At 40.7% G+C, this 16235-nt stretch overlaps 1 protein-coding gene across 1 annotated transcript in view; it reads right to left on the reverse strand.

The window, feature by feature from the left end:
* FAM19A1 (family with sequence similarity 19 (chemokine (C-C motif)-like), member A1) overlaps positions 1-16235 on the reverse strand; it is a 926788-nt gene that overhangs the window by 257507 nt on the left and 653046 nt on the right. The window contains exon 3 of the mRNA XM_006865638.1: positions 5638-5778. Within this exon, the coding sequence (XP_006865700.1) occupies positions 5638-5778 (141 nt within the window). The remainder of the gene's footprint in view (positions 1-5637; positions 5779-16235) is intronic.

Here is a 16235-nt window from a genome sequence, read left to right on the forward strand (position 1 = left end):
TTCAGGTTTTCTACTTCACTGTGTGTAAGTTTAGGTAGGTTGTGTTTTTCTAAAAGTGTATCCTTCTCTTCTGTTTCCAAATTGTTGGAGTACAACTTTTCATAGTATTCTGTTATTATCCTTTTGATTTCCTTTGGTCCTGTTGTGACAATGCCCATGTGGTTTCTAATGTGTGTTGTTTGTGTCTTCTCCCTCTTCTCTTTTGCTAGGTTTGCCAGTGGTGTGTCAATTTTGTTAAGCATTTCAAGGAACCAGGTTTTTGATATTGTATTGCTTTTAACCCACTGAACTGGACATTAAGTTTTGTGACACTACAAATTCTTCTGTATCATAGGCTGTAACTTCATAAGTCTGCTATAAATTTAATTTTGCTTGCTTATACCACCTGCTTGGAAGAATTCTCCCCTTAAATAAAGAATGATGGTTTGAGTTGCTAACCTTTTGTTTATGCATGTTTATTTGATTTTACCTTTTAGTACCTCAGAAGAAATTTGAAATTACTGTTAAGTTTTCACATTACTGTTTTAGTCTTAACCAAGGATCCTTCCTAATTAGGTAATAGAATAATTAAGCAAGAGAACATGCAGGTTGTGAATTGAACAACTTACATTAACTTTGGAATAGTGCTAAGTAGAGGTTCAAAGGCATAAAGCTTTCATAATACCTACAAATGAATGTCCCAGAATTTAAGTTGTTCGGTGTCTATTTTGGTATTTTTAGTAGTCAGGTAATATAATATTATCTGCTAAAATAAAATCCTACTACTTGAAAATTTCACCAAGTACAATACACCAAATACATTATATTTCTGTAAAAGTTGCTAAGATTTTACTCTAAAACTTCTGTGCCATTTTACATGATTTGGCCTCAGATTTTGAAACTGCAAAACAATTCAGCATATGCTTCATTTAAAATCATAGCTGTTCTTCTGTTTTTGAACACACTGGAGAAAGCAACTGACCTATAATTTTAGAGGAGAGCAAATGACAGCAATCTGAACACTTGCCATGGGAATGCGTTACAGAAGGCAGAAATTGTTCAGGACCAACGTGCTGTAAGGATTGTCAAGTGCTGCCATGAAGAGAGCTGGTTTCTTCCTACCCTTAGGGAACTGGGAAAGAACAATGCAAGTGGTACTGACATTTCCCAAAGTGGAGAAATTAGTTAAATACATGGTAGAAAAGGGACTTGAAAAATTTCAAGGAAAAATGGAATTAAAAGATAATGAAAAATTTCCACAATCTCTTTGAAGTTCCCTTGTGTGTGTGTGTGTGTGTGTGTGTGTATGTTGTTGTTAAGTGTTATTAAGGTGAGTTTGTTCTGACTTATACCAACCCTGTATAGGGTTTCCAATTAGCAACTGGTGAGTAGAACCTCCAACTTAAATCCCATATAACCATCAATATAATGTGTTTGAAGATGTATTAATTTAGGAAAGGTTAACCATCTATTAGGTGAAACAAGCCACCAATAATTCTGTATGTTAGCATTTTATTTTAAGATAATATCTTTGCTGTGGGTTTTCTCCCTTACTATGGAATTATGATAAAGGACATATACGAAAGTGGTACTTCACCAAGAAACCATACCCTCTGGGTGATGAATGCATGGTTACACTTAATGCATGGATAGATTTCTGTTGTTTTCAAGATTCTCATACTGAGCATGCAGAACTAAAGATAACTAACCAGGACATTACTAAAGCAGGTCCATAATTAAATTCATATGAAACAAAACTTGGTAAAACAATAACGCTAAGCATCATGTACACTTTTTTAGGAAGACAGAAAACAGATAGTGCTATTGAGTATGCAATGGATGGGAGTCAGACATTGTACAAAACACATTATACACATGAATTCCTTGTTTCTCTACATTATTTTATAAAGCAGCGATAGTAATTATTCCCATTTTACAGAAGATGTAGTAGGGTAAGAAAGTAAATATGACTAAGTCATTCTATTGGTAACTGGTATAGCTCTGGTCAGACTCAAAGCTGGTTAATTTCACAGCACACAATCTTAATAACTAGATTGGGATTATTCTTAAATATCTGAACTTTAATTTGTATATAAAAATCTGGGCTACAAAAACAGTTTTGATCATAGTAACACATAGAATTGCACATAAATGCCAATGGCTTCAGGGTTTTGGAAGAGTGAAAAGCAATGAAAAATATGATCAGCTTGAAACTAAAGAACACTTTCTATTTTGTTGACTTTAACTTGGAAAATATGTAGCTCTCTTGTGTGAACACCCTGAAGTGTTCACATTTCCCAAAGTCGAACAAATTTGTTGTGAGTGACAAAATACTACCATTATGTGGTTTAGCTTCTCAGAAATACTTGGTTCTAGAAGCTATTTCCCTTCTGCTAGCATAGACAAGGCATGTGTGTCTTGCATCCAAATCCTGAAGGTAGTTCTAATTTCCGATCATTACAGGTAAAAAATAAACTGGAAACAAAATGGAGATTTATAGTCAACAATCTCAATGCATTCTTTGGCAAAGAACATGAGAAACCATTGTAATTTGATAATGTTTATTCTAGAGCCAAGCATTTCCTGCTGTAAGAAGGGCAAAATGGCTGCCTGCCTTTTCGACACTAAGGGCATAGACTGTGATGTAGAAGAAGCAAATAATCACACTGCAGGATATCTTGTGTCAACACCATTGCCATTTTGAACCAGAGTGTGGTGGTGGGGGGGGTGGGGGCTACCCTGAAAAACAGGATATTTGGTAGCATCCTTGGCCTCTACATGTTAGATGGCAGTGGCATTCCCCAGTGTGCCAACCAAAGCCAGTGTCTAGACACTGCCAAGTAAACCATGCAGCATGGGGTGGGCTGAGTGAAGGTGTGGGGGAGGGGAAACTGACCCAGGTGAGTTACTGATCATGGTGTAGTCTCCTACTTGGCTACTTTTTCACATCTTTTGTAAAACGTGTGATCTCCATATAGCACTGAATTGATCAGCTGTCACGTGCCACTTATTCTTGTCCTGCTGGCTGGACAAATCATACTGGTTTAAGCTGAGCCAATTATATTCTGTCTGATGAGAAAATACATTCAAGATACTAGAATTGAGTCAATTGTTGTGCCTGCAAGTTGTACTGTTAGGCTGAGTGAGACTTAAATTAGCCTTGATAGAAATAAAAACCCTGCACTTGTCCAAGGAAACCTCCTCAGAAACCCTATACAGACACAGAGCTCTGGTAGCGTAGTGGTTACGAATCGGGCTGCGAACCTTAAGGTCAGCGGTTCGAAACTACCAGCCGCTCCGCGGGAGAAAGATGAGGCTTTCTACTCCCGTAAAGATTTACACCCTCGGAAACCTTGTACAGGGTCGCTATGGGTCGGAACCGACTCAACGGCACTTAACAACAACAACAAGAGTGTACTGAATGAGTTGTAACTGACACAATGGCACATAGCAACAACAATTTCAATTTCACTCAGCCTGACCGTATGGACAGTATAGCTTCTAGGCACAAAAATTGGCTCAATTCTAGTATCTGGAACTATTTCTAAAGGGTTCTGGTGTGGCACTGTAGGATGAACACTAGACCGAAAGGTTAGTTAGCACCTCAAGGTCGGCAGTTCAAACCAACCAGCTGCGCCTCAAAAATCTAATACAGGGTAGTTATGAGCTGCACCCAACTCAATAGCACTTAACAACAACAACAACAAAACTAGTTCCAAAGATATGAAGGAGCAGAAACTAAAATCACTGAAGAGAGAGATCGTCCATATAGAAAAGAATGCAGAAAACAGGGATTAAAAAAGAGGTGGTCCAGGGACGAAGAAAATAAGTAGTCAATTACCTGGAGAATTCATGTATCCCATGATGTTTGACTGAGTTTCTTAGCAACTGAGTTTTCTGACATTCCTTAAAAATAACTTATTTTTCTTTTGCTCTATTGTAAACATATTTCTCTTGTTAAAGTGTAATGATTTATGAAGAAAACATACAATAAGTGCTATGGATTAATTATATTCCTCTCAAATATGTGTTGGAATCGTAACCACTGTGCCAATAGATGCAATTGTGTATGAAAATGGGGTTTTCTTAGCTACATTAATGAGAACATACCCAAATAATCACTTCTGAGTTATAAAAAGAGTAGATTAGACATGCAAAAAACATACACATGAGGAAGACAGTCACCATGTGATGATTATCTTCAAGTCAAGGAACCAAAGAACTCCTGGGACTATCTATGAGGAAACAGTGGATGTAGCCATGACCCAGATGGAGACCCTCAGCTTCCAAGACTGTAAGAAAATGAGTCTGTACCAATCTAGTTGATGTCTTCCTCTATCTATATCCATGAAAGATGATGGACTCCAAGTCTAGAGAAGTTCATAAAAAACACGATGGCTTCGATATTAATTCTCTTAGATCTCTAGGGGAACACAATTGTCACGGTGTAAAGACATCAAAGCTCCTAGGGAGAAATTCATATGGCGAGGAACTGAGTCCGCTTGCCAATATCATTGTGAGTGAGTCCTCTTAAAACATTTCTCCAGCATCAGTGAAGCAGCACTAATTAAGCCTCCATACGACCCACCTGAGTTTTTCATACTGTGGTGGTTTCACATGTGTTGTTGTGATGTTGGAACTGCACCACTGGTATTTCAAAGACTAGCAGTATCACAATGATGGACACGTTGCTGAGGAACTTCCCGAAACACACTCGGAATAAAGTGCTGGCAATATACTTCTGTATATTAGCCAAATAATATATATGGGTCACAATAGAATACTGTCTGATACAGTGCTAGAAGATGAGCCATCTAGGTTGGACTCAATCATACCAATGAACATGAAGATGAGGAAGGACCACCTCAAAGTTGACAGCAACTAACAAGACTTAAGTGCTCAAATCTTGATCACAACTACATGAGAGACTGAGAGCCAGAATCTCCCAGGTAAGCTAAACTTCTGACCTACAGAAATTGCAAGAATATGTTTGCTCCTCTAAGAACCAAGTTTTGAGGCAATCGTTAACCAACAGTACATAACTACTATATTGCCCTGTAGAATTGCTGAGGGTATCAAATGAAATATATCACAAGGAATGTTTAGTGTAGTACTCGATATCTGGTAAATGCTCAAGTCACTTCTATTTGCTTATGAGTGTATCTTAAGCTTCCAGAGCGGTTCTTGGCATATAGTAACTGCTTATTAAATAGCTGTTAAGTGAATGTAAGTTATTATTTCCTTTACTATCATTACCACAGCCATCATTACAAGGAATGGAATGTTCTGGAAAAAATTCCTTTATGATTTAATTTTACTTCTCTACAGACTCTTTGAAGCTGACTCATATAGCTCCCATAATACATGTAATTATTTTTATAAAATAAATAACTTCCCAAAAGAATGACGCCCTCAGATTCTTGACTTGAAAACATTCCTTCACCTTAATCTTCTCTTAAAAAAAAAGAAAACAACCAAAAAGCAATGCAGATAGAGCTGATTTGAGAATCCCAAACCCAGAGAAACAAGAACTCACACACTTTCCTGAGGGCTGACCGATGGATACATTTTCATTATCCTGAACCATAATTAGAGGAAACAAGAAAATACATTATGCATTGGGAAAACTTGGAATGAGACGCAAAACCAGTTCCTTACCGTCAACACAGGAAGGTCGGTTTCTGGTTGTTCCCGCCACTTTCCCAGGTAAACAGGAGCACTTTACAGTTTGCGACCGCTCCTCAATGCGATTCTTATTACAACATCTGTGAGCTGCTATCACTTCACACGTCCCTCCTTCTGGAGAAAGAGAAAGAAAAGGCACACTGATGAGCAATAACTTGGGAGCCATTCAAATACATCCAAGCAGGTCTGTGGGAGTGGGGATAGGGTGGTGAGAGAAGCGACAGACTAAGTTTCTGTAGAAGACAATTACTAAAGTGATCGGTACCAATGACAGGTAATCTCGGAAAAGACAAGCATTAAAATGCTAGCCTTCAAATACAACAAAGAGCGCCAAGAGGCAACAATTCTGGGCTGTATGTACCAAGACAAAGCGAAGCAATGAATGTGACAAACAGACACACAACATAAAGAAGCTGCCTGATTTCAATGCATTATATTATATTTGGGAGCTCTCTCTCCTGTGTTATCTTTGCATTTAAGATTCTCTAAGCTCCCACTAATGACAAGCAACTGGTGCTCTGGCAAGATGAAATTTCTAGTTGCAAAAAGATTACCCAGAAATTAGCTCCACTTTCCGATGCCTGCCCACCCTCCAGGGGGCCTGAATAGAGAATCTAGTCTGGCTGGGAGTCATTTCCCAGAGCTGTTTTCCCCCAAACCCAGATCTCATTCACAAACAAAAGATTCACCAGAGAAAATGGGTAGAGGCTCTAAGTGATCTCTGAAATTGCAGAGCTGGGCGGATAGCTTCATTTCATGGTTACAGCGCATCCACACATTCATCATTGTTTATTGGCAACGTAATGCTCTGTTCCAGTCTGAACAGGTGTGCCTCTGGGCTGTCTAAACCACTGTTGGTGAACTTGTAGGTGTACTTTAGGCCCTGTAGGAGTCCTGGTGTGGTGCTTTGGGTTAATGCGCCAGACTGCAAAGCCGTCTAAACTGCAAGGTCAGCGGTTCAAGCTCACCAGCTACTCCTCAGAAACCCTAGACAGAGTCACTACGGGTTGGAATCAACTCGACGGAACTTAACCCAAAAGGTTATCAGCCACATCAGTTTTTCAGGGACACAAAAGTCCCTTTTGAAGTGCCATCGCGCCGATTCTGACTCATACTGACGCTGTATAGGGTTTCTGAGGAATGACGAGTGGGTTTGAACCACCAAACTTGCTGTTCAAACCGATCTTTCAGTTGAGTGTTCATCCTACAATAATACCCCACCAAGGCTCTACAGGGACACCAAAGTAACCAGAAAACAGGAATGAACTCTTCATATATCAAGACTGAAATTCTGGAAACCTGTTCTATTTGACAGAAATAGGCCCATAATTTAGGATTCTTGGCGTTCTGGATTCAATTGGCAGAAACTAAGCAAGCATTTGTTAAGCAGACACGACATACAAATTACTGTGTTATATATACATTTTAAGGAATATGTGTATATCCTATAAACGATGAGCATTGGGTAGAAGAAAAAAAGAAGGGAGAGAGTAGAGAAGGAAACAGAAAGAAGACTTAAGACACAGTTGCACACTGTCCCCTAAGAGCTCATAATATGAAGGATCGTCAGAAAAGTTCATGGAAAAATGGCATTAAAAGATAATGGGATTTTTTCTGTGAATACAGCGGATCTCAACAGGAGGCAGATGAGAGCTAGTGAGACTGTGAGTTTGTTACCCAACCTCAAGATATCGGGTCATTTCTGGAGAGATTCTTGACTGTCAAAACTGACTGGCAGTTGGGGAGACAGGGGTGGTAGGATGCTACTGGTAACTAGGAGGTAGAAGACAGAGATGCTGATGAACAGCCTACCATGCACAGAGCAGACACCATAATACAGAATCACCTAATCCAAAGTATCAGGAGCGCTGAGGCTGAGAACCCTGAGCTACTAAAAACCAATCACAAGAACCTATGATTTGACTCAGGAAACTTAGCAATGCCTTCCTCCATGAGACACAAGAACAGACTCTCAAATCAGCCTCCTTTCAGTCTGAATCTCAGTTCTTCCCCTTGCTAGCTGGATTCCTCAGTTTTCTCATTTGTAAAACAGGAGAAATAATGACACCCTCCTGGTGTGGTGCTGTGGGTTAAGGAGTCAGACTGCAAAGTCCTTTGAACTGCAAGGTTCAAGTTCACCAGCTTCTCCTTGGAAACCCTATACAGGGTCGCTATGGGTTGAAATCAACTCGATGGCATTTAACAACAATATAATAACTATGATCTGTGGGTTAAGGCTCTGGACTGCAAAGTTGGTTTGAACTGCAGGGTCGGTGGTTCAAGCTCACAGTCACTTCTCAGAAACCCTATACAGGGTCGCTATGGGTTGGGACCAACTCGACGACACTTAACAACAACATTTAATAGGATGGAGTCCCAGTGTCACGCTGTTGGTTAACGTGCTGGACTGCAAAGTTGGTTTGATCTGCATGGAGGGCAACTCAAGCTTACCAGCCTCTCCTCAGAAATCCTATACAGGGTTGTTATGGGTCAGGACTGGCTCGACAATACTTAACAACAACAACAACAACAACATATAATTGGATGGAGCCCTGGTATGCTGTAGGATGATGCACTGGACCACAAGATTGGGTGTTCAAACCCACCAGCCACTCTCTGGAAACCTTGTACAGTTTAACTGCGAGTAGGAACCAATTCGACAGCACTTAACAACAACATATTATACGGTTATGTGAGTATAAATTATGAGCAGACCTGTAGAGGGGTAAGCACTGTCAACACATGCTATCCGTAATAAGAAAATCCAGCCACACTGACGTTTGATTTCTCGGTGATACCTTAGAAAATTTCCCCTGAAATACTTTCTCCTATCCCTCCAACCTTTCAAAAACAAATACATTCACCCAGTTAACTCCTTCTCTGATCTTAATGCAAAGGCGAGATCCTTAGAAAACATCCTTTCACTTCACTGTCCTTCATTCCTCCATTTCTTCCTCCAACTTCAGTTAGTTGTTAATGTAGATAGTAATTACTCCAGCTAAACTCTAAGTTCCATGAGGTTAGATCTTTGCTTGTCTCCTTCCAGCTTTATACTCAACAGCTGGTACAGTTGTGCCATACCTGTTGGCTGAATGCATGGATGAATAAGTGAATGGATGAAAACAAACACCACAATGAAGTTCCAGGTTACAGGGACTATGTGGAAAGGGAGGATCATTCTTTGCTGAACAATTAGGAAGGGTTCTTAAGTTATGAGTTGAAGAGCGGAGCTCCAACAGGTGGTGATGAGGAGAAATTAGTTCAACAATATGAGAAGCCAGAAGTGTTCAAGAGCAAAGATATCAGTTTGAGATCTAAGGTTATGATATCATATCAAGTTATGATATTTTCAATACTTTCATATGCATGTGAAAGTTGGACGATGAATAAGGAAGACCATAGAAGAACTGATGCATTTGTACAATGGTGTTGGAGAAGACTATTGAAAAAACTACGGACTTCCAGTAGATCAAACAAATATGATGGAAGAAGTATAGCCAGAATTCTCCTTAAAAGTCAGGATAGTGAAACTTTGTCTCATACTTCAGGTACATTACTAAGTGGGACTAGTCTTCGGAGAAGGAGTTCATGCTTTGGCAAGTGGAGGGTCCATGAAGAGAGGAAGACATCCCCAAGGAGATGGACAGATACAATGACAATAGCAATGCACTCAAATGTAGCAACAATTATGAGGGGGGTGTAGGTCTGGGCAGTGTTTCGTTCTGTTGTGCAAAGAGTCACTAGGAGTCAGAACAAACTTGACAGCTCCTGGCAACAACCACCACTGGAAAGTGACTCCTTGCAGTTCATGTTGTGCTTTTTAGAAAGAAATCACTGTGTGAAGCCCACCTTTAAGGAGAAGCCCACCTCCTTAAGGGCAGAGGACATACATTATTTAGAATGCTTCTGAATGGGAAATTCATTTATTTGCCCCCATTTATTTGTTTATTCAACTGTTTATTTACATTAGGATGAGCTCATGAATATTTACTCTGCACTTCACATTAAAATCCCAAACTACATGGTTTATTTTGAGGCTCACATTATTCCGGCTTTGACCACTGGATGGGGGAGTCAAGTCTTACTTGACTCCACTGGTTGATATATATCCATCACTTGACAATAGGGTTTTTTTTAAAAGTATTTAAAAAAAATTTTTTTGGCACTCTAGAATGTTCCCTGATTGTCTTGTATATTTCTTGTCTGTGTTCTAGAAACAGTCATTTCTCTAAGGAGCTGTCCAGACATTAAAAACAAACAACTTATTAGAATAGGTGGAACTGAGGTTTATTGTGTATCTGAGATAGATTAAATTGGAGGATGGCTTCCCACCCCAGTGAGGCGTGAAGTGGGATTTTATAGCTGAGTCTAGTCTCCCCCTGTTGGTGTGCTGGGTGACAACTTGATCCTCACGACAACTCTGTTCAGGACTGGCTCAAGAAGCGGAAGGTGGAAAACAGGTGAAACAACTGCTGAAACATTCTGAGCAGGAAGCAAAGAGGCTTAAATGTGAATCACGGGAACTGTGTCTCACCCTCACCACCTGCCCATCACTGGGATTACAGTTAATGGAATAACAGGGCTAATCACACATTACACTCGGAAGGCCAGACACCTACAATCAAGTCGCTACAGCTCATAATTGTCAGTTGCCAGTGCCCTCAGTCAAGTCAGTAACAGCTGGCTACACTTAATGGAAATACCACTAATTTTAAAGCCACCACTTGGCTTTAATACAAGACGAGAACAACATTGGTGATGGAAAATAACACAGGCATAGGGGAGCTCCCAGGATGTATTTTGAGTCTCATGTGCTTTGCAGTCAAGTGGGCTGACACAATGGTGGACACGCCAGGTCATCAGAGTTACTACACTGAGCTAAGCAATATGGACAAGGAGGCCACCTGAGGCTCAAAGCCATCCCTCCCAGCACCTTCACCCATGACCAAAGACACAATTATGTGTTAGTCAGATGGCTCTCTGCTGCTGTAGGTGGTACTCCTTTAGTTACATACCTCACAATGACCTTACAAAGTATGGGTTTCACCATTTTGCAGAGGAAAAGCAAATGTTTAAAGAGGTTGAATAACTTATCTAGAATCACACAAGTATGACCAACTCTGTTGCACTCCAAAACTCATGCTTTTACATCTTGTCACATATAGTCATTCTATCCCGATGACAAATTCCCAAAAGCATGTCTGACACTTAGCTTAGGAAGGCTATCAAGGGTTAAGGATCCACATTCTCACCTCCCCCTACATTCTGAACCTCACTTCTTACCCATCTCACTTTGTTTATACACCAGGAACAGTCCCCCTTACTGAATGGTGTAAGCATGAAGTGTATAAGAACCTCCTGGAATGTTCTTCTAACAGGACTGAGCCTCCCTCCCTCCCTGTCCTCCACATCTTGGTTCAAATGAAACCTGACCACTTCACTACTCCATTGAAACGCTGGCCTCAATGATCTCCCTTACTCTGCTCTCTCCTTGTTCTCCCCAGTACATAACTGTCTTGTTTATTATACTTATTGCCACAGTATCCCCTAGGGAACATTATCTTCTTATGGACAGGGTTTCTAATCTGTTTAATTGGTTGAACAATGTCTGGCACATCTAGCCCAAATCTCCTGATTCCCAGAGTTTATATTTATGACTAACCTTGCCACAATCATCCAGAGCAATTTAATCTTTCAATTTCATGCCATCCAAAAAATCCTGGTCCATCAGCTTATGATGACAAAATAAAAACATTTACATGTTTCGCTTACATTTTAAAAGTATTTTAAATACGCATGTCATTTAATATTCAAAACAACTCCATGAAAGACATTTGTTGTTGTTGTTGTTAAATGCTATTGAGTCAGTTCTGACTCACAGCAATCCTCTATAGGGTTTTGGAGGAGTGGCTGTGAGTTTGAACCACCAACATTGCATGTCAAACCGAATTGCAGTCTAGTGCTTATCATACAGTGCCACACAGGACTCCACTGACAGACACAGGGCTGCATTATTCCCATTTCATTTATAAGAATGTAGACTTAGAACAAAGTCACATAGCTAATGACAATGCTGTTGCTCTCAAGTGACATCGAGTTGTTTCTGACTCATAGCAACCTTGTATAGGGTTTACGAGGAGCAGCTGGTGAGCTTGAACCACCAACCTTGAGGGTCAAACCAACTTTGCAGTCCAGTGCATTAACCCACAGCATCACACCAGGACTTCACAAATGACAATAATAGCATTATACTTGTTGTTGTTATTGTTATGGGCTGTCATGTCACTTATAACTCATGGTGATCCTGTATACTGCTTCTGAGGAGCGTCTGGTGAGTTTGAATCTCTGACCTTGTGGTTAGCAGTCCAGTGCTTATCCTACAACATCACACCAGGACTCCAGTAGTTTAGTAGTCAAGCATTTGTTTAATGTTTACAATATGCCTGACATCACAGTTGTTGTTAAGTGCTGTCAAGTCAGTTCAGATCCATAGTGACCCTGTATAGGGTTTCTGAGGAGCGTTGGGTGAGTTTGGACTTCTGACCTTACGGTTCAAACCCACCTTACAGGCCAGCACATAACTCAGTGCCACACCAAGACCCCGACATCACGGTCGATACATTATAAAGTGACACCTGTTTTTATGCTAACAAAACCCCAGCGAGGTTAGGGTTACTCCTGACAGATAAGGCAGTTATGACTCTTGTTGTTAAGAGCCGTCGAGTCAATTCCGACCCATAGCGACCCTGTCCTGGGTTTCCAAGGAAGCAGAAAGCCTCATCTTTCTCCCGCAGAACTGCTGACCATGAGGTTAGCAGTCCAATTCGTAACCACTATGCTACCAGAGCTCCTTAGGGGGCTGCTTAAAAACCTGCCCATATTTTGTTAACCAAGTTCTTGGTAACATTTGTTCTTACACCTAGATCCTCAAGCCTCATCCCACAGTGCTCATTCCCAGTCCCACCCAGGCAGCCTGGTTAGAAATTCTCTGAAAAGGAGAGGAGGGCCCAGGGCCTGGGAAGCACAGGAGCTCTGTTTTCATTAAGCCTTTCTATATAAAGTCAGTGACCCCAGGCCATGTCCTCCTCGGGCTCCTGGATGATGGATTTGCTGCTGCAAACCAGAGAGGTGTTGCTTTAAATAACAGGCTCCTCTGGTCTTGACAAGTTGAACTATGGATTCAATTATACCTACAGCTCAGGTTCTCAGATGCAGAGCCCAGAACCAGGTCTCAGTGGACATAATTGAGGCTCACATGACCCTAATATTTAGCAGGTCTGATTGGCCCCATCTAACCCAAATCTCTTGATTCCCAAGGTTTACATTTGCAACTGACCTAGCCACAGTCAGTCTGAGGGATTTAATCTTTCAATCCCATCCTGCCCACAAAACCCTGGCCCATCACTTTACGATGACAAAATAAAAATATTCAAATGTTTGATGGGAAAAAGTTCACTTATACCTGCAGTCTTTTGCTCAGAGGTTTTCAAATCATAGTTTGTGGAGTTTTAGGCTTTTCCTGGGTTGCTGCTGCAAGACAATGCACTGAACTACAAGGTCAGTTTGAGCTACAAGGTTGGTGGTTCAAACCCACTAGCTATTCCTCAGAAAACCTACATAGGATAACTATGAGTTGGAAATGACGTGATGGCACATAACAACAACAATAACAAGACTTTTCCCAAGGGGGTTAGTTACCCCCCACTGGAGGAACAGAAAAAGCAATTCTAGTTCTTGTATTTTTAGCACACAATATAGTATCATCAATTTTTCAAAGGATTCCTCTGTGAAGGAAAGATGTGAAAACAACTATAATGTAGCTGATTATCAACTCTCTGAAGCTACAATGAAATGACAAGCAATGGATGGATGGATGGATGGGTGGATGGATGGATGGATGGATGGATGGGTGGATGGATGGATGGATGGGTGGATGGATGGATGGGTGGGTGGGTGGATGGATGGATGGATGGATGGATGGATGGATGGATGGATGGATGGATGGATGGGTGGATGGATGGATGGATGGATGGATGGATGGATGGATGGATGGATGGATGGATGGATGGATGGATGGATGGACGGACGGACGGACGGATGGACGGGTGGGTGGATGGGTGGATGGATGGGAGATTGAACAAAATGAAAAATAAGTAACAAATCTGTCATGGACTTTTGTACTATCAAATAACATGTAGCTTAGATGTCTTTGGTATAGTAGTATACAGTCAACTTGTAAATTTACCACCCATTACCACACTTACTCCTCCAATTTTATGTCTTTGGCTTCTTGGCTATATTTGGAACATATATCTGGAAAAAGGATTAAAATCTCGATCATCCATTAGAACCACAGGAACACAAGTTTCCAAGAACTCCTTTAAAACTGACATAAAGTCTTATTTACCTATTGTCCTTATCAGCTGGCAGCTTAGAAATGGAGGAATAGAAACGAAAATGTTTATATGATTTACTCCCCCTGAATGGGAAGACATAGATTCATCATGACCCTTGCTAGGAATTAAAATAGTTTTTCCTTTTAAGCGACTTTCTCTTTGAATTTTAAGGAATAACTAGTGAACAGTCTTTTCAGATCTTTTTTCAAAATTCATAAAGATAATATTTGCCATGTAAACGGCTCTCAGACCTTTCTTTGGTACCAATGGCAATCCAGTCCTCAACTTTATCTCAAACCTACTCAAGATGATTTCAAGTTGATACACAACCTCTTAAATCACAGTCATTTAATACTCAGAAACTTGAACTTTCTGCTTCCCAATTTTCCTTATGAATTAGCTGGAAAATGCTCTCTTTTCTGGACTGTACCCAGTATCTGTAGATAGAACCAGTAGGACAGGAGAAGTGAACTATTAACTAATGCTAGAAGACACATCATAAAGAACAAGCCAGTGCCAAAGTCGCCTGCTCTATCTAGGTTTTCCAGATTATTCCTGTGATCATTTTGTCTATCAAAAACACATCTAAGTCAAATTATTTACCGGACATTAGCCTCATACCCTAAACCTTGGAGTTCACTCCAAGGTTATGGGGTTCCACTGTTGTTTCAGATTACCAGATAAATGCAATAATTAACAGACTGACTCAGATGAGTTTGAAAGTTGGAAGAATTAGGGGCACACTAACTTCCTAATTCTCCTTCCATTACACATTTTCAAAGCCGTGGCCTTGTTTCTCACTCCCTTGGCTTTTGTGTGTCCAGGTGGGGTTGTGAAGGTCCACTGCTGGGAAACTCCGGGCCGCTCTCCAGTTCCCTTCTCTCTTGGGTTTGTCAGAGCTCTGAGTACATTATCAAAAGCCATTTTTAACAGAAACAGAAATCATTTGTAACATCCAAAAAGAGGGGAAAGGCAGCATTCTAAGATTATTTCTGGCAGCAACAACTGTCTCAGAGGTAGAAAGGTTTAAAAAAAAAACAAAACCCCACAACAAAGGCAAGCCCAATGCATTCCCAGCAGCAATCCCTCCTTCCCAGCTCAATGCATCACTGTCTAGCCCTGTACAAGTCAAAAGCCACAAAGAAGCCGAATTTCAGAGGATAACGTTTCTTTTTAAAAGCATCCCCACTGATGACAATTATATGCCATGATGGAAAAGGAAGATGTGGCTAGAAATGACTGGCAGGTGGCAAAAGCCTCGAAGGTTGGCATCACAGACTACTGTTTGCTCCCAGGAATGAACACATTATAGAAATAGCTCACACCAACTGCCTTAGTTTTCTAAGGCTGCTAGAATAGAAATAACAAAAGTAACATATAGGAGATGATTTTCTCAGTTTGGGGGCAGTGGCTGTGTGCTGTCAAGGTGATTCCGACTCACAGCAACCCTGTTGGCAAGGTTTCCAAGGCTATCGATCATCATGGAAACAGAAAGCCTCGTCTTCCTCTTGTAAAGCAGCTGGAGGATTCAAACTACTAGTCCTGTGGTTACCAACCCAACTGGTAACTCACCAACCCACCAGGGTTTCTTTGTCACACTTCATTGTTGTTGCTAGGTGTCTCTGAGAATGAAACCCTGCCTGGTCCTGCCCGATCCTCACAATTGTTGTCATGCTTGAGCCCATCGCTGCTGCCACTGTGCCAATCCATCTCATTGGGGGCTTCCTTTCATGATGACTCTCCACTTTACCAAGCATGGCGTCCTTCTCCTAGGACTGATTCTTCTGATAAAATGTCTGAAACCTCACCATCCTATCTTCTAAATTGCACTCTGACTGTATAATCCCAGCACAGGCTTGTTTGTTCTTCTGGCAGTCCATGGTACTTTTAATATTCTTCTTCAACACCATTATTCAAATGCATCAATTCTTCTATAATCTTCCTTATTCATTGTCCAACATTCACATGCATATGAGACGACTGAAAATACCATAGCTTTGGTAAGGTGCACCTTAGTCATCAAACTGGTGTCTTTGTTTTTGAACACTTTAGAAAAGGCCTTCTATAGCAGATTTGCCTAAAGCAATACATTCTTTGATTTCTTGACTGCTGCTTCCAAGAGTGCTAATTGTTGATTTAAAAAGAATGAAATCCTTGACAACTTCAATCTTTTCT

This window comes from Chrysochloris asiatica, unplaced genomic scaffold, assembly GCF_000296735.1.
Source record: "Chrysochloris asiatica unplaced genomic scaffold, ChrAsi1.0 scaffold00080, whole genome shotgun sequence".
NCBI lineage: Eukaryota > Metazoa > Chordata > Mammalia > Afrosoricida > Chrysochloridae > Chrysochloris > Chrysochloris asiatica.